The following is a 23,573-nucleotide window of genomic DNA, read 5'->3' as shown; positions in this document are numbered from 1 at the left end:
CACTAAACTCAAAGCAGGATTAAGGGAAGCCTCTTCTTTTGGCAATCTATTTCTGTATTATCTGAATTTTATTTAACATATACTATTTTCATAATAAAATATAATTAAAATCAGACTTAGTTGTATAAAATAATTTTAATTGATTCATTACAAAAGCATTAAGCAAACAAAATGTTAATTAAAATTTTTAAATAAAATATTTAAAAGAAATAAGTGCAGAAAATAGCATTAAAATGTTTGCATAATTACATACATTTTAATACTTCCACATTCTTTTGGGAACCCAGGCTTTTAAATTTTGGAAACATGTTAACTTACAGGCAAATAAAATGAATGCAGATGAATAGTTTCTACATATAATTACAATCTGGAAAATGACTTGCCTAGAGTCTTATTGCCAGTTAGCAGTTGAATGATTTTTCAGAATCAAAACAATTTGAACAATGTTTTGCTTTTTAAAGTATCCAAGAATTATACTAGAAAAATGTGTGAACATTTAAGTGTATTTACACAGTTCCATGGTCTCTGATCCACCAGCCTATGTATATTTACCAACCTTGGTTCTATTACCATACATTTTGTAAAGACTTTTGCCAAGTATCTCGGAACAAGTAAGGTGCATTTTAAACAAGCAAAAAATTAGAAAATGAAACATCTAATCCAACTAGGCATTTTGTTAATGACATCAATTGTCAGTAACAGGTTCCCAAAGTCGTACTACCAATATTTCCATACAACAAAAATTAACTAAGTAATAGTGCAATTACTAAGTATAATTTTAATTAAATCTGATGACAGGTAAACGTTTATTTTCAAAAAGATTAAACATTAAGCTATAAAATTCTGCACTACAGAAATGCATATGGGATAATCTTATTCCTTAACATCTTGTTACAAATAAATTCTAAACATTTTCTAAAGATATTCAAACTGAGTTACTACAGACGAGTGCCTATCAAGTGAAGACTCTGTATAGAGAAGTCAGGAATTAGGCTGGGCATGGTGGCTCATGACTGTAATCCCAGCGTTTTGGGAGGATCGCTTGAGCCCAAAAGTTCCAGACCAGGCTGGGCAACATAGTGAGACCCATGCTTCTATTAAAACAAAAAAAAAAAATTCAGAAATTCCCTTTACAAATTGGGCATAGAAATTACTTGCCCAAGTTTAAATTTGCCTGTTTGCCTCTGATGTGGCATTAGATAATCCTGGTCTAAGAGTGTGCTTTATAAAAGACCAGGTCACATTTCTAGAGAAAAATCACTTTGTATTTAATACTCTTACATAAGAGTCAGGTAATTTTCCAGTTATAGCTACCAAGTTTCATAATTAAACATTCAGAGTGCTAATCAGCAAATCACCCAAAGATTTTTCCTTTCTTTGAATCCCCAGATAATTTTCAACAAATTTATTCCTGACTTTTCAACCCATAAGGAACAAAACTGTGACGTGTGTGTGTCTGTGTGTGTGTGTATGAGTGTGAGTCTTGGTATTTTTTATTTTGATATTTATTAAATAGTTTGTATTTTATAATAAGGAGCTCTCTGAACTTATCCAGATAGTAACTCCTTTATAACTGAAATCAGCTTTAACTATTAAAATTATATACAAGGAAATTAGGAGTGTTGCAGTACTTGGTTGCAAATAACTTGCCATCTGGTGTTGGGTCAGAAAATGCTATTTCATCAGTGCTGAGAAAACAGCCAAACATGAAGCAATTCCTAAAAGAGAAGAAAAGATGATTTAATGATGGAAGCAACTTAACATTCTAATTAACATGAGCACAATTTAAGTAAATACTCTTGACTTAACCTTATTTTTAGTAACTGAAAAAATGCCTTATATTTTAGAGACAAAAGTCTAATGATATCATTTCACAGAAGAGAAAACTAAGGTCCAGAAAAAATTCTGATGAGGCAAAGGGAACCATCCACCTAACTCTAGGATATCCATGGTAAAGAGCAACTAATATAAGATCATATTGCTAGGCCAGGTGCAGTGGCACACGCCTGTAATCTCAGCACTTTGGGAGGCCAAGGCGGGTGGATCACGAGGTCAGGAGATCGAGACTATCCTAACACGGTGAAACCCCGTCTTTACTAAAAATACAAAAATTAGCCGGGCGTGGTGGCGCATGCCTGTAGTCCCAGCTACTTGGGAAGCTGAGGCAGGAGAATCACTTGAACCCAGGAGGCGGAGGGTGCAGTGAGCTGAGATCTCACCACTGCACTCCAGCCTGGGTAACAGAGTGAGACTCCAACTCAACCAAAAAAAAAAAAAAGATCATATTGCTAATTAAAAGCCAAAGATAATTAGAAAAAATCACCAATTTTAACCAGTAACTATATATATTTATATAGTTTATGTACATATTTATATAGTTTATATATATACTTATATAGTATATATATATTTTTATAGTGTGTGTATATATATATATATATATATATATATATATATATATATTTTTTTTTTTTTTTTTTTTTGAGACAGAGTCTCACTTTGTCGCCCAGGCTGGAATGCAGTGGCACGATCTCTGCTCACTACAACCTCCGCCTCCCGGCTTCAAGTGCTTCTCCTGCCTCAGCCTCCTGAGTAGCTGGGATTACAGGCATGCACCACCGCACCCAGCTAATTTTGTATTTATTTATTTTTTTTTTTAGTAGAGACGGAGTTTCTCCATGTTGGCCAGGATGGTCTTGAACTTCCAACCTCAGGTAACCCACCTGCCTCGGCCTCCCAAAGTGCAGGGATCACAGGCAAGAGCGACCGTCCAGCCTATATATTTTTTTCAATGAAAGAAAACATCCACTGAGAGCTTTAAGAAGGGAAAAACTAATCTGCATTTTGACAACTCTCCTTGATCTTGCTTACCTTAGGATTAAAAGTAATAAGGAAATGGTCAAAAGAATTCAACATCTCCTACAGCTTGTTTGTGAAAGAAAAAAAAAAGAATTAAAATTGAGGGATAGTCTATAAAATAACTGACTTGCACTCTTCAAATTCTTCCATGCCGAAAGACTGAGAAATTGTTCCAGATTAGGGAAGATGAAGATTAAAGAGACGTGAAATCTAAATGCAGTATGTGATACTGGGCAAAAATAAATAAATAAATAAATAAATAAATAAATAAATAAATAAATATAAATAAATAAAAAATAAAAAAATAAAAAATTGCCATGAAGGACATTTGAGACAACAGACAAAAGTGAAATATGGACTGTCAGATAAAAGCATTATATCAATATTAAATTTCCCAAATTTGATAATTGTATCATGGTTATATAAGAGAATGTTCTTGTTTTTAAGAAAAACACACCAATGCATGAAGGGGTAAAGGGGCGTAATATATGTAACAAAATAATTCAGAAAGGTTATCTAAACATAGAATGGTAAAGGAAATGAGGTAAATGTTGAACTTAATAGATCTTGACAAAGGTTTCTTACTACTCTTGTTCTTTTGTAAGTTTGAAATTATTTCAGAATAAAAAATTAGAATTTGATTCAATTAGAAGATACAAGCTTCTAATATATTAACTATAATTAAATACATAATATGGTAGAACTAGGTTAGATACTGGTATTCCTCATACCAAATTTATATATCCAATATAAAACACAGAAAAGTATTTCATAACTAATCAAACAAAAATCTTTTAAGATACCAATTTTTCCTACTGATCCCCTTTGTAAGTACGTGTGATTGACTAGGATTTATGGCCCAAGATCCGGTCCCCATAACGGTGTTGGCATTTATTTTTTAAAAGTGGCATAGAATGCAAGAGGCTTGAATAACACTATTCCAAAGTGTGGTCTTTGGTTTGGTCAAAGTGTGCTTATTGGTTTGTAACCTATTATCTGCACAATGAAATATGTGTAGAAATTGAGAGAGCAAGTGTTGTGAAACTCATCCATATAACCTAGATTAGGTAAATTAGCAAACGAGCTTGTTTGTGACATTGGAAACTTTAAACATCAATACATAGTGTTAGTTCAAAGTGTGTACATGGGAATTAAAACTGGAGACTCATTTTTTTGGTTGAGATATAACTCATATACTGTAAGACTCACCCTTTAAAAGTGTACAACTGAGTGGTTTTGTGTATGTTAACAAATATTGTCCAGTCACCACCACGATCTAATTCTAGAACATTTTTATCATCCTAAACCCCGTACTCATTATTAGTTGCTCTCCATTCATCTTTCCTCAGTCCCTGGAAACTATACATCTACTTTCTGCTTCTGGATTTGCCTGCCTCTTATGGACATTTTATATAAATGTAATCACACAATGTGCAATCTTCTGCAACTGACTTATTTCAATTAGCATAATGTTTTCAAGGTTCCTCCATGTTGCAGCGTGTGCCAGAATTTCCTTTATGGCTGAATAACATCCCATTGTTATTATTGTATAGATATACCACATTTATCCATTAATCACAGATTGGATTATTTATACTTTTTTGGCTTTTATAAATAATCCTGCTATGAACCTTCATGTGCAAGGTTTTATGTGGACATGTTTTCTTTTCTTAAGTATATACCTAGGAGTGAAACTGCTAGGTTACATAACAGTTTAACTTTCAGAAATCATCAGATTGTATTCCACACCAACTGCACCAGTTTACATTCCTACCAGCAATGTACAAGGGTTTCAGTTTCCTCTACATCCTTACCGACACTTGTCTGTTTTTTTGATTACAGTCATCCTACTGGGTATTAAAGTAGGATCTCACTATGGTTTTGTTTTGTGATTTCCCTGATAAAGATGTTGAGCATGTTTTTATGTTGAATTAACCATTTGCAATTCATCTTTGGAGAAATGTCTACTGAAATTCTTTGTCCATTTAAATTGTGTTGTCTTTTTATTGTGTTATAAGAATTATTTTATGGGTATTAGACCCTCCTTAGACAAATGATTTGCAACTATTTTCTCTCGTTCCATGGATTGTCTCACAAATCCACTTTTTTAGGTATGCTTATGAGTTACAGCAAGTCTTCATTATCTAGTCACTATCAATGAACATGTACAGCTTCTGTAATTTTTCAAAACTTTACTTTGTATAGATTATATTTATTGAAGCGTAATTTCACATCTGTTAAGTCTAATAACAATTTGAGATTGTATTTTTGTTTTGTTTTTCTATTTTTTTCCAGCAATCCATTTTTATTTTATTAGTGTTGGTCTGTGACAAATTAAACTAGTCCTTTAGCACAGGTAGTTTGAAAAGCAGTGGGCTAGTATGTTTCAGACCTGGAATGTGCCCTAGACTGAGTACATCTAGTATGGTTTTTCTAGTGCCAATACCTTCCTTAGCCTGACTTTGATAGTATTTATACAGAAGTATCTTACCAATATCCTTCCCTTTAGCTCGGAAGCCGAGAGGTTCTGGGAAAGCTATGAACCTAAGGTTCTGGATCTAGATCCATTTTATTTCTTACCTGAGGGTATCAACCAGTCGTCTTGCAATGCGCTTTCTTCTCTTCAGTCTGAAAACCCAGATTCTACTTATCCCACAGACTGCAGGTTCTGGTACATCCGAACATTGCCAAGCCCTAGGACATTCTGTAGAGCTTGGGGATTCCGGACCAGTTGGTTCAGACAGGACACGAAACGCCTGCAATGATATACAGAAGCATCTATAGCTAACACTACAGATGAGTTCACACTGCTTTAAAAAAAAATTCCTTAAATAAGTATCGAAAATTTAACTTATATCTCCAAATATGTTAAAAAATATTTTCTATTTCTTAAATTCTTATCCATTTAGTCACACAATGCTTTAAAAAAACTAGTGGTGTTGAGACATTCACACATTCTAGTGTGTCCCATAGCATTATGAAACTTTCCTCTTAAACAATTGTAAACATTAGACTCTTCCTTTTAATAAAGTATATAAACCTCTCTCATTCTCTCCATCCTAAAATGTATATATAAGCACCTAAAGAAACCCGTAACACTAAAGAAGATTTATATCTATTAACTATGAAATTTGGTTGGCATTTCAAGTCCTTAAACATTTTTATTTTGAAATAGATTCATACGAAGTTGAAAAAAACCACTACAGAGGACCACGTATCCTTCCCTGAGTTTTCCCCAATGATTACATCTTCCATAACTGGTATAATACCAAAATCATGAAATTACCATTGGTATAATGGTGTGTATAGTTTCATGACACTTAATCACACCTATATATTCATTTCACTGCCATCACAATCAAAATACAGAACTACTGAGTCACCAAAGATCTTCTTCCTCATTATAGTCACATCCACACTACCCCCTCTCCCATCCCCAGTCCCTGACAACCACCAATTTATTCCCCATGGCCATGAGAATGTTATATATTATATAAATGAAATCATATACCATATGACCTTTTGAGATTGGCCTTTTTCCACTCAGTATAATGCCCCTGAGACTCATCCAAGTTGTTAAGTATATCAATTCTTTGTTACTTTTTATCGCTAAGTAATATTCCATCACATGGCTGTATCATAGCTTATCATTCACCTAAAGCATTTAAGGAGACTTTGGTTGTTACCAGGTTTTGGCTATTACTAATAAAGCTGCTATTAACATTCTTGTACAGGTTTTTGTGTGTACATCAGTTTTCCTTTGTTTTAGTTAAATGCCCAGGAGAACGATGGCTGGATCATATGGTAAATACATGTTTAGTTTTTTTGTGTGTTTTTTTGTTTTGTTTTTTTTTTTAAAGAGACGGAATCTCACTCTGTCGCCCAGGCTGGAGTGCAGTGGCACGATCTCGCTCACTGCAACCTCCACCTCCTGGGTTCAAGTGATTCTCCTGCCTCAACCTCCCGAGTAGCTGGGATTACAGGCATTGCACCACCACGCCCAGCTAATTTTTGTATTTTTAGTAGAGGCGGGGTTTCACCATGTTGGTCAGGCTGATCTTGAACCCCTGACCTCAGGTGATCCACCTGCCTTGGCCTCCCAAAGTGCTAGGATTACGGGTGTGAGCCACTGAGCCCGGCCTATGTTTAGTTTTTAAAGAAACTTCAAAACTTTTTCCAGAGTGGCTGTAATATTTTACATTCCTACAGACAAGGTGAGAGAGATCTAGTTTCCCCATGTCCTCACTAGCATTTGGTATTGTCTCAATTTTGTACGTACTGTTACCCTTCTGATAGGTGTGTATTTAGTTTTTAATTACCAACAACAAAACATTGTTTCTGACCTGAGAGTAAAAGAGAAGAGTTAGTTGGCTACATCTTGCCTATTATCAGGACATAACAGTCTACTTCTTTGAGATCAAAGAAGGAAAAGGGCTTTTAAATAAATACACAACATAAAAAGATGTAAACTGTAAAATTAGTAATGTTGAAGGGAGAAAAAGTACAGAGCTTTTGTAGGTGATATAAATTGTTATCAGCTTAAAATAGGCTGTTATATTATAGGATATTTTATGTAAGCCTCATGACTATAAAGCGAAAACCTATAGTAGATACATAAAAGATAAAGAAATCAAAGCATACCACTACAGAAAATCATCAAATCCCAAGGAAGACAGCAAGAGAGGAAGAAAGGAATATATATAAAACAACCAGAAAACAAAATGACAATAGTAAATTCTTATTTATCAATAATTCCTTTAAATGTAAATAGAATACATTTGCCAATCAAGACACACAGAGGGGCTAAATGGATAAAAACACAAGACTCAACTAAATATTGCCTACAAAAGACTCACATAGACTGAAAGTGAAGGGTCAGAAAAACATACTCCACGCAAATGGAAACCGAAAGAGAACAGGAAGTACCTATACTTACATCATACAAAATAGATTTTAAGTCAAAAACCATCAAAAGAGACAAAGAAGGTAATTATATAATAAAAGGGTCAATTCATTAAGATAAAACAGTTGTAAATATATATGCATCTAACATTGGAGCACCTAAATATATAAATATTTAGGATTCTGAAAGGAGAAATAGATAGGAATACAAAATCATAGGGGACTTCAAGATCCCACTTTCAACAATGGATACATCATCCAGACAGAAAATCAATAAGGAAATGTTTAACTTTTTTTTTTTTCTTTAAGAGATAGGGTCTCACTATTGCCCTGAGCGGAGTGCACTGGTGCGATCATAGCACACTGCAGCCTCAAACTCCTGGGCTCAAGCGATCTTCCTGCCTCGGCCTCCCAGGTACCTGTGACTATAGGCATGCACTACCATTCCTAATTTTTGTAAAGACAGGGTCTCACTATGTTGCCCAGGCTGTTCTTGAACTCCTAGCCTCAAGCTATCCTCCTGCCTCAGCCTCCCAGTGTTGGGATTACAGGTGTGAGCCACTGAGTTCAGCCAGTAAACACTGAACTTACACTTCAGACCTAATGGACCTGACAGAAACACATATAGCATTCCATCCAATAGCAGCAGAATGAATGCATTCTTTTCAAGTGCACACAGAACATTCATAGCAGTATAAAATTAGAGATCAATGACAGGAAGAAAAGTGGAAAACTGACAAATATGTGAAAATTAAACCACATGCTCTTGAACAACCAATGGATCAAAGAAATTAAAAGGGAAATTGACAAATTTCTTGAGACAAATGAAAACGGAAACGCAACATACCAAAATCTATGGAATGCAGCAAAAGCAGTTCTACATAAAAAAAGAAGAAAGATCTCAAGTAACCTAACATTACACCTCAAATAATTAGAAAAAGAATAAAGCACAAAGTTAGTAGAAGGAAGAAAATAAAGATCAGTGGAGATAAATTAAACAGGGACTTGAAAAATAGAAAAGATCCACAAAATGAAGAGTTGGTTTTTTGAAAGATAATTGACAAACCTTTAGCTAAAGAAAAAAGAAGACTTAACTAAACAGAATCACAAATGAGAGAAGAGACATTACAACTGATTATCATAGAAGTCCAAAGGATCGTAAGAGACTATGAATAATTATATATCGACAAATTAGGTGACCTGTAAGAAATAAATTCCTAGAAGCATACAACCTACCTATACCGAATCATGAAGAAACAGAAAATCTAAACTAACCAATAAAAAGGTGATTCAATCAGTTTAAGGAAAAAAAAAAACTTGCATCACAGGAAAGCATCTGTAATGACATCACTGCTAAATTCTACCAGATATTTAAAGAACTAATACTAGTCCTCAAACTCTTCCAAAAAACTGAAGAAGAATACCCCCAAAGTCATTTTACAAGGCCAGAATTAATCTGATACCAAAGCTAGAAAAGGACACTACAAGAAAAGTTGCCAGCCAATATCCCTGATAAACAGATGCAAACTAGCACATTAAAAGCATAGTACACCATGATCCAGTGGACTTTATCCCTGGATGCAAGGATGGCTCAATATAAGCACATCAATGTGTTACACCATATTAACAGAATGAAGAACAAAACTATATGATCATCTCAATACAGAAAAGGCATCCAACATCCTTTCATAAGAACTCTCAACAAATTAGGTACAGAAGGAATGTACCTCAATATACTAAGGGCCATATATCACAAGCCCACAACTAACATCATACTCAGCAATGAAAAGTTGAAAGCTTTTCCTCTTAGATCAGGAACAAGACAAGGATGCTAACTCTCATCATTTCTATTCTACATAGTTCTGGAATTCCTCACCAGAGCAATTAGGAAGAAAAAAGAAAGGCATTCAAATTTAAAGGAAGAAGTTAAATCATGTTTGCAAATGACATGAACTTATGTACAGAAAACTCTAAAGCCTCCACCAAAAAAACTATTAGAATAAACAAATGCAGAAAAGGTGCAGGAAACAAAATCAACATACAAAAGTCAGTAGCATTTCTGTACAGGAACAACGAACTATGAACTATCTTAAAAAGAAATCAAGAAGACAATCCATTTACAATAGCATTAAAAACCCCACTTATGAATACACTTAACCAAGGAGGTGAAAATCCATACACTGAAGACCAGAAAACACTGATGAAAGATGAAGAATATCCACATAAATGGAAGGATATCCAGTGTTCGTGGCTTGAAAGAATATTGTTAAAATGTCCATACTACCCAAAGCAATCTACAAATGCAATGCAATCCCTATCAAAATTTTAATGGCATTTTCCACAAAAATACAAAAAACAGTCCTAAAATCCTGTGGAACCATAAGAGATTCCAAACGGCCAAAGCAATCTAGACCAAAGAGTAAAGCTGAGGGGCATTGCACTCCTACTGGCATTAAAAAACACAGCAACCAATGGAACAAAACAGATAAATCCAGGCATTTAGAGTCAACTGGTGTCTGACAAACATGCCAAGAACAAACAATGGGGCAAGGAGACAGTCTCTTCAATAAATGGTGTCGGGAAAAATGAATATCCACAAACAGAAGAATAAAATTGGAGTCTTATCTCAAACCACATACAAAAATCAACTCAAAATGGATTAAAGACTTAAAATGAGGGACCTGAAACTATAAAACTATAAGGGAAAAAAAAATGAGAAAAAAGCTTGACATTGGTCTGGGCAATAATTTTTTGGCTATGACCCCAAAAGTGTGGGCAATAAAAGAAGAAAGAAATGTAACATCAAACTGAAAAGTTTCTGCATAGCACAGAGTGGATAAACACCAACCAACCTACTGATTGATTGGAAAAAAAATTTGCATATACAAGAGATAATATCCAAAATATATAAATAACTCAATAGCAAGAAAACAAATGCTCTGATTAAAAAATTGGCAAAGAATCAGAATAGATATTTCTCAAAAGAAGACATATAAATCAGGAACAGGCATATGAAAAAATGCTCATTCAACATTACTATTCATCAAGGAAATACACATTAAAACAAGATCACCTCACACCTGTTAGAATGATTACTATAAAAATACAACTACCATATGCAGCAATCCCACTTCTGAGTGTATATCCAAAGGAACTGAAATCAGTATGTTGAAGAGAAATCTGTGCTCTCATGTTCATGGCAGCATTATTCATAGCCAAGATATGTAATCAACGTTAAGTGTCCATCAATGGATGAATGAAGAAAATGTGGTAAATACTATTCGGCCTTTAAAAAGGAAATTCTGACATTTGCAACAACATGAATGAACCTGGAGGACATTATGCTAAGTGAAATCAGCCAAGCAAAAAAGAAAAATAGTGCAACATCTCACTTACATACTGAAGCTAAAGAAGCTTACTTCATAGAAGCAGAGTAGAATGGTGGTTGCCACAGGCTGGGGGAGTGAGAGATGGGAGAAATGGGGAAACATTGGTAAAGGGTACAAAGTTTAAGTTAGGATGAGTAAGTTCTGCAGATCTATTGTATGGCATGACTACAGCTAATGTATACTTGAAAATTGCTAGAGGCCAGGCACGGTGGCTCATGCCTGTAATCCCAGCTATTTGGGAGGCTGAGGCAGGCAGATCAGGAGGTCAGGAGTTCAAGATCAGCCTGGACAACATAGTGAAACCCTGTCTCTACTAAAAATACAAAAATTAGCCAGGCAAGGTGGCACACGGCTGTAGTCCCAGCTACTTGGGAGGCTGAGGCAGGAGAATCGCCTGAACCCAGGAGGTGGAGGTTGTGGTGAGGCAAGATCGTGCCACTGCACTCCAGCCTGGGCAACAGAGTGAGACTTGGTCTCAAAAACAGAAAAAAAAAAAAAAAAAAAGAAAAAGAAAATTGCAAGGAGAGTAGATCTAAATGTTCTCATCACAGTAAGTTGGTAAGTATGTGAGGTATAGATATATTAGCTTGATTTGGTCATTTTACAATGTATACCTATATCAAAATATCACATGTACACTGTAAATATTTGCAATTTTTGTCAGTTATACCTTAATAAAGCTGAGGGGGAAGGAAAAGGCCAAACTGATCACTTATACGGGCAAAAATACAAACAAGCTGCTTTTCTCTCCAACTTCTAATAACACAAGGAGAAACTATATGTCTTCTAGAACATTGCTAATTAGTACCTAAATTAGATTGTAATTAAGGGATAAGTAATGACTACTTTGCCAAAAATATTAACCTTCACTAAGCCACATGTTTAAAAACTTTGGTTTATAGATTTGCTTACTTAAAATCACTAGACTTTATAATCCAGCTGTGGAAATGACCACATGAACATAAAAGACTGGCTTACCTATCCTGTTTATATATAGCAAAATTTCAAATATTAATGGAAATAAATAACTTCAATTATCCACTAGGTCAAGGATATTTCAGTAGGAAGAATGTCATTAATGGTAGCAATCTTAAATGCTGAGAATTCTCCCAACTTTTCTTTATTTTGCCTGCAAATTATGCCAATAATTTAAAAGAAATATACCATACCTGTTTGATGGGTTCTGCAATTAAACACCCAACTACTCTCTTTTCATCAGATATAAAAAGAAAAGTTTTTATTTTGTTTGGACATCTAGGAACAACTTGCTGGAAGCCCAATTCATTATCAACAAGTTCTTGGACATCTTCTACCTAATGATTTTAAAAACCAAGACAGGTGAATGTTTTAAAAAGTACAATAGAAACTATACATATTTATATACACAGAATGTATGATTACTGTTACTTTAGACTCTTTAATTTCTATTTCTTAAATTTATACACCTCCAAAATTATTTCACTATTGATGCATGTAGCTGCTACTGTGGAAACAAGGTTTTAAGAACCTATTTTAAAGATCACTTTAGCAGAAATTCAGACACCTGGGAGGGATAAGGAATAGGAAGAATTAAAACAGATTTGTTTTAGCTTTATTCATTATTCACGGTGACTAAACACCCAACCTCAGAAACACAGGCAACACCAATATAAGAAATAGACCCTAGGGGCCATTAATTTCTCAACACTGAAAGCTTAGTTTATCTTTCACAAGGGAAAGATGAACATAAAAGATAAGCTGTGGAGACTTATCTGCCTTCTTTACTACTTTGTCCTACAATTCTTAGTTTTGTATAAATTGCTACGAAAGTAATCATTAAGCAGGTACCCAAGTGAATTATCTGTCAGCAAAGGCGGTTTGCACTTCAACACAGGTTGATTTCTTGGGGGTGGGGAAATGCAAGAGTTAAAAAGATAATGTTCCATACCTTTTTGATAGCAAAGCTTGGATCATGTGGCAGAACCAACACGATTTTCCCATCCCAAAACTCTGCTACTACACGTTCTTTCTTCCAACCCTGCCAAAGGAAAACAAAAGGGTCACAGTTTGTGAAGAGAAAAAAAACCAACATTAATTAATCTGATGTGGAGAAGACAAAAGGCTAAACAATAACAGATATAAAAAGGATGAAATTCAACTAAAAGTAATGTGGGAAGAGAAATAAAAGATGTCTAAAACAGGTACCTGGCCTCAACAAGCTGATATCCTATCTGGAGACATGTATATGACTATAAAACAAAGTAAAGAGGTAAAGGTGCAGTGGCTCACACCTGTAATCCCAGCACTTTGGGAGGCCCAGGTGCGTGGATCACTTGAGGTCAGGAGCTCGAGACCAGTGGGCAGGTAGGGGAGGGGTAGAATAAGCCAAATTCCAAGAAAAAGCTAAGTAAAAGTCCTTATATGTTTGTCCCTTATGCTTGACAAGACCACAGATGGGCACAGTCTTACTATTTTAACCTCAACCCCCAGCATAGTGCTTTGGCATGTGGCCCTAGTGTTTGAATGATACTGAAGTATTATGGTACTGAAAAGGGTTTAACAACCTTGGTAAGATGTCAGTGAGCATAATGGGGAAGGTGGTTAACTTGCCTTCAGGCTAAGGCAACTAACTGAATAAGCAAAGGTGCAGAGAATGGCAAAAAAATCTGGTGTAACTGACTGATTGGAAAAAATGAGGTTGAAATATTAGAAATAAATTTAATAAGATCCATGACAAAACTATAAAATGTTCCTGAAAGACATCAAAGATATGAATCAATCAGAGGTGTACTAAGTTTCTAAGTATACACTAGGTTTATACTATAGTATATACTAAGTTTATATAATAGTATGTGCTATACTAAGTTCTTAAGTTATACTAAGATTTTTTTTCCCTAGAGAAAATGGCATTAGTTTGACTAGTCTCAATAAAAATTCGAATAGGTTTTTCATTTGAGGGGAACGTGATAGGCTCTTTAATTGAAAGAGTAAATGTGCAGAAAAAGTCAAGATATTTTTTACAGAGAAGGATGAAAGAGAACTTACCTAACTATACATCCAATACAGTATGAAGCTATATTTATAAAAGTATGGCACTAGCACAGGAAAAAATGGATGGTGCAGAAGTGTCCAATAACAAACCCATTTATATGTAGGAATTTGGTATGCATCAAAGGTGGCATTGCTAATCAGTGTGGAAGATAAACTAGTCAAACAGTAATGTTGGCACACTTTGCACTCCTTTAGGAAAAATATAAGGATCCATCTCTAACACTATGTCTTGAAAAACTTCCAGTGGATTAAATGTCTAAATATAAAATCTATAGCTATAAAATTTTTAAATGTAGGAAAAACTTACTAATTTTGGGACTGAGATGATGTTCCTGACTTAAGAAACCAGAGGTCACAAATTAGCTAAATAAAAATTTTGTTTTCTTTGTAGCAATATACACCACAAAAAGGTTAAAAAAAATCCAAGTAACAGTATTTGCTTGTATATGCAGAAAATATCTCTGGAAGATATATAGATGAACCTATTAATGCTGGATGCCTATAGCTAGGGGAACGAGGTTTCTGGAAGGGGTATGGAGAAACACTTTTCACTGGATATACTTTTGCATTCTGTGAAATGTGAATCATGTGGAAGTATTACTATATCAAAAATATAAATTCAAACCTTAAAAAAAGGGACAGGGAGAACATATTTGCAACCCAGGAATAATATACAAAATATATAAAGGATAACATGCCCAGTATGTTTCCACAAATTAAAGAAAGAAATCCAATATGGTATAGTCTGGTTTCATCAGAGAATGTGGCTTATTCCAGCGGCAGGAGCTTAGAGCTGGAGAGGGAATGTGTCATGTGACAAGGTGGGCAGGAGCCAAATATGAAGAGATCTGCCAGCCAAGGTAAGGAGTCTGGGTTTTATTCCCAGTGCAACAGAAAGCTGTCAAATTTGAAGCAGACCATGTCAGAACCTATGTTTTAGAAAGAACTTTCTGGCTGATGTAGAGATCAGATCAGAGAGGGCAAGAATTTAAACTATACACAGACACACTTTCTCTTTTGTATATATTTTATATGCACATATATAGGAAAGGTTGAGGCCAGATTAAAGAGCACCAAACTTCTGGCGGGAACTTTTTTTTTCCAGAAGTATGTAGAATCATACTAGACTTATGTTTCATTTATGGCTTTTTTTTTTTTTTTTTGAGATCGAGTTTCGCTCTTGTCACCCAGGCTAGAGGGCAGTGGCACAATCTTGGCTCACTGCAACCTCCGCCTCCCGGGTTCAGGCAATTCTCCTGCCTCAGCCTCCCGAGTAGCTGGGATTACAGGCACCTGCCATCACGCCTGGCTAATTTTTTGTTAGTGGAGACGGCGTTTCGCCATGTTGGGCAGGCTGGTCTCAAACTCTTGACCTCAGGTGATCCACCCACCTTGGCCTCCCAAAATGCTGGGATTACAGGTGTGAGTCACTGCACCCGGCCTAGACTTATGTTTTAAAATGTTATTTCTGGTAGCACTATGGGAACCCAGAAAGCAAGCTGTTTCAATAAACAGGCTAAAAATATTGTGAAGGCATTAACTGTGGTAATAAACATAGGGAAAAAGGAATGTATCTGAGTAGCAGGTACAATCATAAAGATAGGGCCAATGATAGGATGTGTTTGGACTTGAAAGGTGTTTAATAAATGGGTGGGACCTCTCCTCTCAGAAAAAACCTGGAGAAGTCATGGGAAGGCTATTTTTTTCTAAGGCTATCTATAAAGACAACACTATAGTGGGAAGAGGGTATCTCTGTAGGTCTCTGAATTTTGTATATCTTGACTGTTCAGCTCTGCTCAGAATGCAGTGTTTACAAAATATCTATCTTGAGATACTAAGCTTGAAACATCATCATTAAAAGTTAACTTTTCCAGCTGGGTGGTGGAAAAGAAATGTCTCTTTTAAAGTAGTTTTACTTCTAGAACAAACTGAAAGACTAAGTTTTGGCTCACCACATATTTGATTCCTTCCAGAAACCTGTGGTGATGCTGTACATGCTGCATTTCATCTTCAGGGTTGGAAGCAGTATATATCATACCACAAGACTTGCACACAGTAGCCCCAAAATGTTTCTGTCCAGCGTCCTATAATTGGGGGGTAAAAAAAAACCATTTAAATATAGCACAAATAGCTCTAAATTAAGTTCCTATAACCATTCATTCAAATTTCACCTAATTTTTTTTTTCTGCTGACACAAGTGAAAAACTAAATGAAAATCTGGTTACTATATCCTCCTTCCCTCCCCCAAGACAAAATGAAATGAGATCAGGCCAGGTGCAGTGGCTCACGCCTGTAATCCCAGCACTTTGGGAGGCTGAGGTGGGTGGATCACTTGAGCCAAGGAGTTAGAGACCAGTCTGGGCAACATGGTGAGACTCCATCTCTTTGGGGGAGGGGGAAGAGAAGAGATCTAAAAATGCAATAAATTGATGAAAGGGAATTATTTGAATGGACAGTGTAAAAACCAAAGATTCTTTCATTTTTACAAGATTATTTACTAGACCCATGGTTCTAAGAAAGAATAAGATTAAATTGTGGAAATTAAAGCTAAAATGAACAACAGAACTCTTTAATGAAACTCTTAAAGACCTGAAAAAGCCTTATTTCAAACAGGAAGGGCGAAAATTTTAGGACTTCTATATTAATTATACAATATTTTTCCTTAAGCAGCTAAGAATATTAAATTATTTTAAAGAATATTAAAATTATTTGACCCAAGAGTTGACAAAAAATAAAGTGCAGGAAAAGAACAGATAAATTCAAGAATATTCAGTGTCACCACCTACAACTCCCATTCTGTCACATAAAACATTGCTTAGTGTCACTGAAAATACCAAGATCTGAACTGTCTAATACAGGGGTTGGCAAGCTTTTTCTATAAAGGGCTAGATAGGAGAAGCTTTGTTTGGAATTTACTCACGATGATGAGCTGATCTTTTGTTTTTTTACTTGTATCTCTGGTATTAGTATTTTTCTGGATATTGGTCTGTTTCATGAAGTTGATAAATCCCACAGAAAACTGTTCTTCACCTAAAGATCTTGACACAGAAAGTTGATAAATATTATATAAATTTACAATTTTTGAGGAATTACAAGGGAAAGAAAGCAGCCATTTATCAGAGTACCTTGCAATTTTTAGTGCTTTCTATCTGACATTAACTTGATGAGGTAATAGGGACAGGAACAACGAGAAACCTGAGGCCCACTCAGAGAGGGTCAGTAATTTACTCAAGGTAAAGTAACTAGTAAATGGCAGTGTTAACACTCAAATCCTGGTCCTCTGACTCCAAGTCCTAGGGACTTTCTTCTATAATATCAGATGCACATAGATGCACACTTTGGAAATTGACTTCACCCTTTAAAAAAAGATTTTTTTGCTTTATCAAATCTTAGGACAATATTTACCCTATACAGCTATAAAGAAATTCCTGGGGTACTGGAGAAAATAAGTGTAATACTGAACTTCACAGATCCACAGGAAATCAGAGTCACCATCATATTATGACCCAGCAACGTTTTACCTGGGCAATGAAGCTAGTAAATTTGCTTTTCCTCATACCAAAAGCAGCATCTCACTACTCTGAAATTCTTAAGGAAAAAAAAGAAAAACAAAAACATATTTAGGCTGAATAGATGTAGTTGAGACAACCTTTACCTATTATGAAAGAATGTTGAGATTCACTTACAGAGGTTGCAAACTGGAGCCCCTCAGGCCAAATCTAGCTAGCAGATATGTTTTGGTTGGCCCATATGGTATTTAAAAACTTTGGATTAGCTACCAGTATTTTAAAATCTAGAGATTTCACTTAAAAATGTGTATTTCCAATATTAAAAGAAACACTGTAAGATCACTAACCCTCTATTCCATCAAAGAATCTATGAGTTCAAACTTGGAATAGCACATGCCCTTTTAAGTGGGCAATTCTTCAGCTGGCCCTAGTCTCCACCCAGCCTGCTGGTTCCGTAGATACTGAGTTTGTAACCCTTGCCTTGTAATGAAAGGACCTTGGTTTTCCAGGGACCAAAGGAGTAGAAATCCCTAAAGAGTAGAAGTAAATAAGAAAGAAAAAAAAAAAACCCTATACCCCAAATAAGAAGTTCAAACAGGAAAAAAAAAAACCTGACAAAGTAGGAAAAAAAAAAAAAAAGGTGGAGCATTAGCTCCACTGCATTAAGCTAAGTCAAGCTGTCTTCTTACCATTTGTCTGAAAAGCAGTTTTCAAACTGACTTGACAAATCTATGCTAAGAAATACATTTCACATGACTAGTACAGACATAAAACCAAAGTTTCACTAAATATACTTGCTGTGTGAGAGACACACTATTCCACTAAAAATAAATGCTATTGTTGGAGGCCAAAAGAATGAGGGTTGTGACCAACTCAGTATACCACTGGAGGCTATATGAACAAAGAGCAACCCGTTCTCATGAATGCAGGTTGTTGGCAAACTGACAAACTGCATCTGCCACCCAGAAGGAATGCTGAGGGCAGTCATGCCCAGGCACAGTGTTTCTTGCAATTATCTACAGGCACATTTGAAGCCTGTTAGCAATCATGTGAACCTGTGATAAATCAAGCAGCTGACCTTTACCTCCTCCTCCCTGCTCTTTCTACCCAATAAATATGAAAGGCTGTAAAAGCTCAGGACCCTTGCTCACTAGAAGCAAAGAGCTCCCGACCCCTTCTTTAAAAAGATCCTTTTGTCTTTGTCTTCATTTCTGCATTCGTCCACCTTTGTTCAGTCCCATAGTAACTGTCACAAGATATGACACCCTAAACTGGTCTGATGAACTACTAATGGGCTGCTTCCTACAGTATGAAAAAACACTCGTCCAAGTCACTGACCCTTTTCACCTTATGCAGCCTTTGCTAAGTAACTCAGCTCTCCCTGACCCTGCATGCATGACAGCCATCTCTTTGCTTCCATTTCAGCAACAGTAACACTATTTGTTTAAATGTCTACCCTCCTCTAACCATAACCTCCTTGATAGCAAGACCACGTTAATTATCTTCACATCTGTAGAACTCAGTATAGTTCAATAGCATGTGATACTCTCTAAATGTTCATTGAATTTTAAAAGCCAAAAAACAAATGTGAGACTAAGCACTTTGAGAATCTGTAATCTATCTGAAGTAAGATTAAATCTCAAATTGCTGATAACTGACGTTTTGGAGTCTACAAAAAGAGCAATATCATATTATTTAACAAATAGTATCCCCGTCTTTTTTTTTTTTTTTTTTTTTGAGATGGAATCTTGCTCTGTTGCCCAGGCTGGAGTGCAGTGGCACCATCTTGGCTCACTGCAACCTCCGCCTCCTGGGTTCAAGCTAGTCTCCTGTCTCAGCTTCCTGAGTAGCTGGGATTACAGGCATGCCCATCATGCCCAGCTAATTTCTGTATTTTTTGGAGAGACGGGGTTTCACCATGTTGGCCAGGCTAGTCTCAAACTCCTGACCTCAGGTGATCCACCCACCTCAGCCTCCCAAAGTGCTGGGATTACAGACGTGAGCCACTGCGCCTGGCCTGTCTATGCTAGACTAAATTAGTATACACTTTTATCAGTTAATTGTGGTAGGCTTCTGCTATGGTTTGAACATGTCCCCCAAAGTTCATGCGTGAAAACTTAATCTCTAGTGCAACAGTTTTGGGAGGTGGGGCCTAATAAGAGGTGTCTAGCTCATGATGGCTCCACCTTCATGAATGGATTAATGTTGATTATTGAAGGATGTGAGGCTGCAAGCCAAGCTCTCTTGTTCTCTCATGCACACTCTCTTGTTCTGCCTTCCGCCATGGGATCATGCAGCAAGAAGGCACCCACCAGATGTGGCTGCTTGATCTCGAACTTCTCAGCCTCCATAACTGTGAGCCAAATAAATTTCTGTCCATTATAAATTACCTAGTCCATGGTATTTTGTGATAGCAACACAAAACGAACTAAGACAGCTCCCATCTTCAATAAAAGGTCATGAAAGATGACAACACAGGTGAAAAATGGGAAAGGTCAGAAAAACTAGAAACAAACCTTTGAAGAGGGAAAGCTGCCCACCCATCCTAGTCACTGAGGAAATTTAAGGTAAGGTGCTCTGAGAGTAAGGAAAATGTAGCCGGGAAGTTCCTTGCTTAATATCTGGAGTTATTTATAATCAAATGGGGAGAGAAGGATCAAAGCTGCTTAGGAAGAGGATGTTTAGACTGTAAGAAACTGCTTTTTCAGAGCTCTGCCACCTATCATGCTCTCTACCCATCCATGCCTCCCCCATCGCAGTCTTTAGCTTTGAATAGGGTACTGGTAGCTTCAGCTATACTTTATGATAACATTAAGCTGCTGCAAGTTACTTACTCCTCCAGCCAGCTTTCTCATCTACAAAATGGGTAATAATGGTACCTACAACATGAAGTTGTAAATGCTTATTAAATTGTAGCTACTATACTATCACCCAGGGAAGGCAATATGACCTAATGGGCATTTGGTTCAGATATAGATTCTAGTCCTGGTCCTAGCACCTAATAGCTGTGCAACTGTGGCTAAATTACTAACAGTTTCTTAGGCTTAAAATAGAATAACAGTATCTACCTTCTAAGTTGTTGTGAAAATTAAGATAATAGATATAAAACTACTTATTATGGGTAAGGTATTATATAATAACATTAGCAATTATTATTACTCAAGTATATAAAGATCTTTTCCATCTCTCAACTCTTAAGTTCTTATGACGTTTCTATGAGGGACTGATTTCATCACCCTATTCTCAATATTATTCTCCTATTCCCCTTAGTGAGGAAGAAAAAAAAACTCCCTAAATTAAGTAGCATGAGACTGAAAAAGAGACCCAGAGGACCTGTGTAATTTATAAGGCTTGGACTTTAAAACAATAATAATTCTCACCTTTTTGAATTGACTGAAGATGCACTGAAGATTGGATAGACAGTGGACTTAGGAGAAACTGGTAGGGGAAAAATCATGATAATGTGTATTACCAAATAAAATCAAAGCTTTAATTCATAAGATTTCAAAGGTTAATATGACAAAATACTACTCAAGATCAAGATTTAACAAAGAGGCAAAGGTAATTCCATGGAGGAAAAACAGTCCTCAACAAATGGTGCTGGACCAATTACATGTCCACATGCAAAAAAATTACACCTATTCAAACCTTATGTAAAATTAACTCAAATGGATCACAGATCTAAATGTAAAACTATGACCAGGCGTGGTGGCTCATGCCTGTAATCCCAACACTTTAGGAGACCAAAAGCAGGAGGATCGCCTAAGGCCAGGAGTTCAAGACCAGTCTGGGCAACTTCGTGAGACTGTGTCTCTACAAAAAAAAAAATAATAAAGTAAAAACATAAAACTATCAAACGTCTAGAAAAAATATTAGGGAAAAATTTTCATGAACTTGGATTTGGTAATAAGTTTTACATATAACAGCAAAGGCATAATATATAAAAATTAATTTGGACTTTATCAAATTTAAAAATTTTGCTCTACAAAAAATAAAGAGAATGAAAAGATAAGCCACAGATTGAGGGGAGAAAATATTTGCAATCATATATCTGATCAAAAACTTGCATCCAGAATATATAAAGAATTCTTATGGTATGTCGATAGTTCAGTGATAAATCAGAATTACTACTGATACACCCAACAACATGGATGAACCTTAAATGTATTACTAAGTGAAATAAGCCAGACCCCAAAGGATATATATGTGTAATGTTTTTCCTGGAAAAGATAAAACTATAGAAATAAAAAGCAGATTAATGGTTGCCAGGGGGCTGAGGGGAAGGAGAGTAACAACAAAATGTAGGCATAGGGAAATTTTAGGGTGAAGGAACTGTTTTGTATGGTACTGTAATGGCTAATACATAATTCTATACATTTGATAAAACCCACAGAACTGTAAAAATCACAAAGAATGAACTTCAATGTACATCAAATGAGAAAAAAAAAATACGTATAAATATCAACCAGGCTATTGAGGTAGCCTAAGATGGAATGCAGACTGTGAGAAATGAATCTAACTATATTAGAACTGTATAGCATAACGACACTGAAGGAGGTAGGGGGAAAAAGAGAAGCTGTCCTAAGTAACTTTAGCAAATGGTGTTTTGACTAGAAGTTATGAGGATAAAGACAAAAAGACTGCATTTAAAATTGCACTCTAGGACAAGTGCAGTGGCTCACACCTGTCATCCTAAAAAATACGTATATTATTTAACATATATATTAACTATATATGCAATTCTACAAAGGGAAAAAATTGAAAATATATCACATTTAGAGAAGAATGGCATGAGCTGATATAGGATTCCATAAAAGCTTACTTCAGCAATAATTACATATAGAAAAAGAGACTGAATTAGATAAGATTCATCTCAACCTCAACATGAACTATGAGATGAAAGGTAAGGGAGGCCAAGGCGGGTGGATCACCTGAGGTCAGGAGTTCGAGACCACCCTGCCCAACATGGTGAAACCCCGTCTCTACTAAAAATACAAAAAAATTAGCCGGGCATGGTGGCAGACACCTGTAATGCCAGCTACTTGGGAGGCTGAGGTAGGAGAATCGCTAGAACCCTGGGGGCAGAGGTTGCAGTGAGCTGAGATTGCGCCACTGCACTCCAGCCTGGGTGACAGAGTGAGCCTCTGTCTCAAAGAGAAAAATATTGCACTCTAATTGGTTATTTCTCACAGGGGTATGAATTAACAATTATGAAACTGTTTTACATGTTTACTGGGACAGAACAAATAAGTAGGTGGATAGTGAATAGTAGGAACTAAGTTTCTCACTGTCCGAGAAGGAAGTTACCGATGAAAAAAGGATAGAAGAAATCCTGGAGTACTGGATTAGAGTTGGAGATATCAACATCCAGTTGGCAATATGCAAACAAAGAAATAAGACAGAAAATGTCACAGACAAGACTAAAGACACATGACAATTAAACATAATATAGTACCTTGGATTGGATACTGGGACAGAAAGAAAACATTAATAGAAGATTCCAAATAAAGTTTAGAGTTTAGTTAACAGTAATATACCACTACCAATATTTGGTGAACTCCAAATGAAGTCTAGTGTTTGTGGCCGGGCACAGGGGCTCATGCCTGTAATCCCAGCACTCTGGGAGGCTGAAGCGGGGGGATCACTTGAGGTCAGGAGTTTGAGACCAGCATGGCCAACATGGTGAAACCCCATCTTAACAAAAATTAGCCGGGCATGGTGGTGGATGCCTGTAATCCCAGCTACTTGGGAGGCTGAGGCAGGAGAAATGCTTGAACCCTAGAGGCACAGGCTGCAGTGAGCCAAGATGGTGCCACTGCACTCCAGCCTGAGCAACACAGCGAAACTCCATCTCAAAAAAAAAAAAAAAAAAAAAAAAAAAAAA

At 36.1% G+C, this 23,573-nt stretch overlaps 1 protein-coding gene across 5 annotated transcripts in view; it reads right to left on the bottom strand.

The window, feature by feature from the left end:
• Window positions 1–23,573, bottom strand: part of ESCO2 (establishment of sister chromatid cohesion N-acetyltransferase 2) — a 41,685-nt gene that overhangs the window by 11,066 nt on the left and 7,046 nt on the right. For 4 of the 5 annotated variants that reach the window (XM_055295812.2, XM_055295813.2, XM_063611452.1 and 1 more), the window contains exons 5-11: window positions 21,070–21,127; window positions 17,101–17,218; window positions 16,133–16,264; window positions 13,078–13,167; window positions 12,320–12,463; window positions 5,440–5,615; window positions 117–1,718 (exon numbers count right to left, since the gene is read on the bottom strand). In XM_055295812.2, the coding sequence (XP_055151787.1) occupies window positions 1,586–1,718; window positions 5,440–5,615; window positions 12,320–12,463; window positions 13,078–13,167; window positions 16,133–16,264; window positions 17,101–17,218; window positions 21,070–21,127 (851 nt within the window). In that variant the 3' untranslated portion in view covers window positions 117–1,585. Of the gene's footprint in view, window positions 1–116; window positions 1,719–5,439; window positions 5,616–12,319; window positions 12,464–13,077; window positions 13,168–16,132; window positions 16,265–17,100; window positions 17,219–21,069; window positions 21,128–23,573 lie in introns of those variants that run through there. The other variant, XM_063611454.1, reaches the window with a different exon arrangement.

The sequence above is a fragment of the Symphalangus syndactylus genome, chromosome 10 (assembly GCF_028878055.3).
Source record: "Symphalangus syndactylus isolate Jambi chromosome 10, NHGRI_mSymSyn1-v2.1_pri, whole genome shotgun sequence".
NCBI classification, from domain to species: Eukaryota; Metazoa; Chordata; class Mammalia; order Primates; family Hylobatidae; genus Symphalangus; species Symphalangus syndactylus.
The sequence above is the reverse complement of the archived record's forward strand: the minus strand, read 5'-3'. Positions and strand labels throughout refer to the sequence as shown.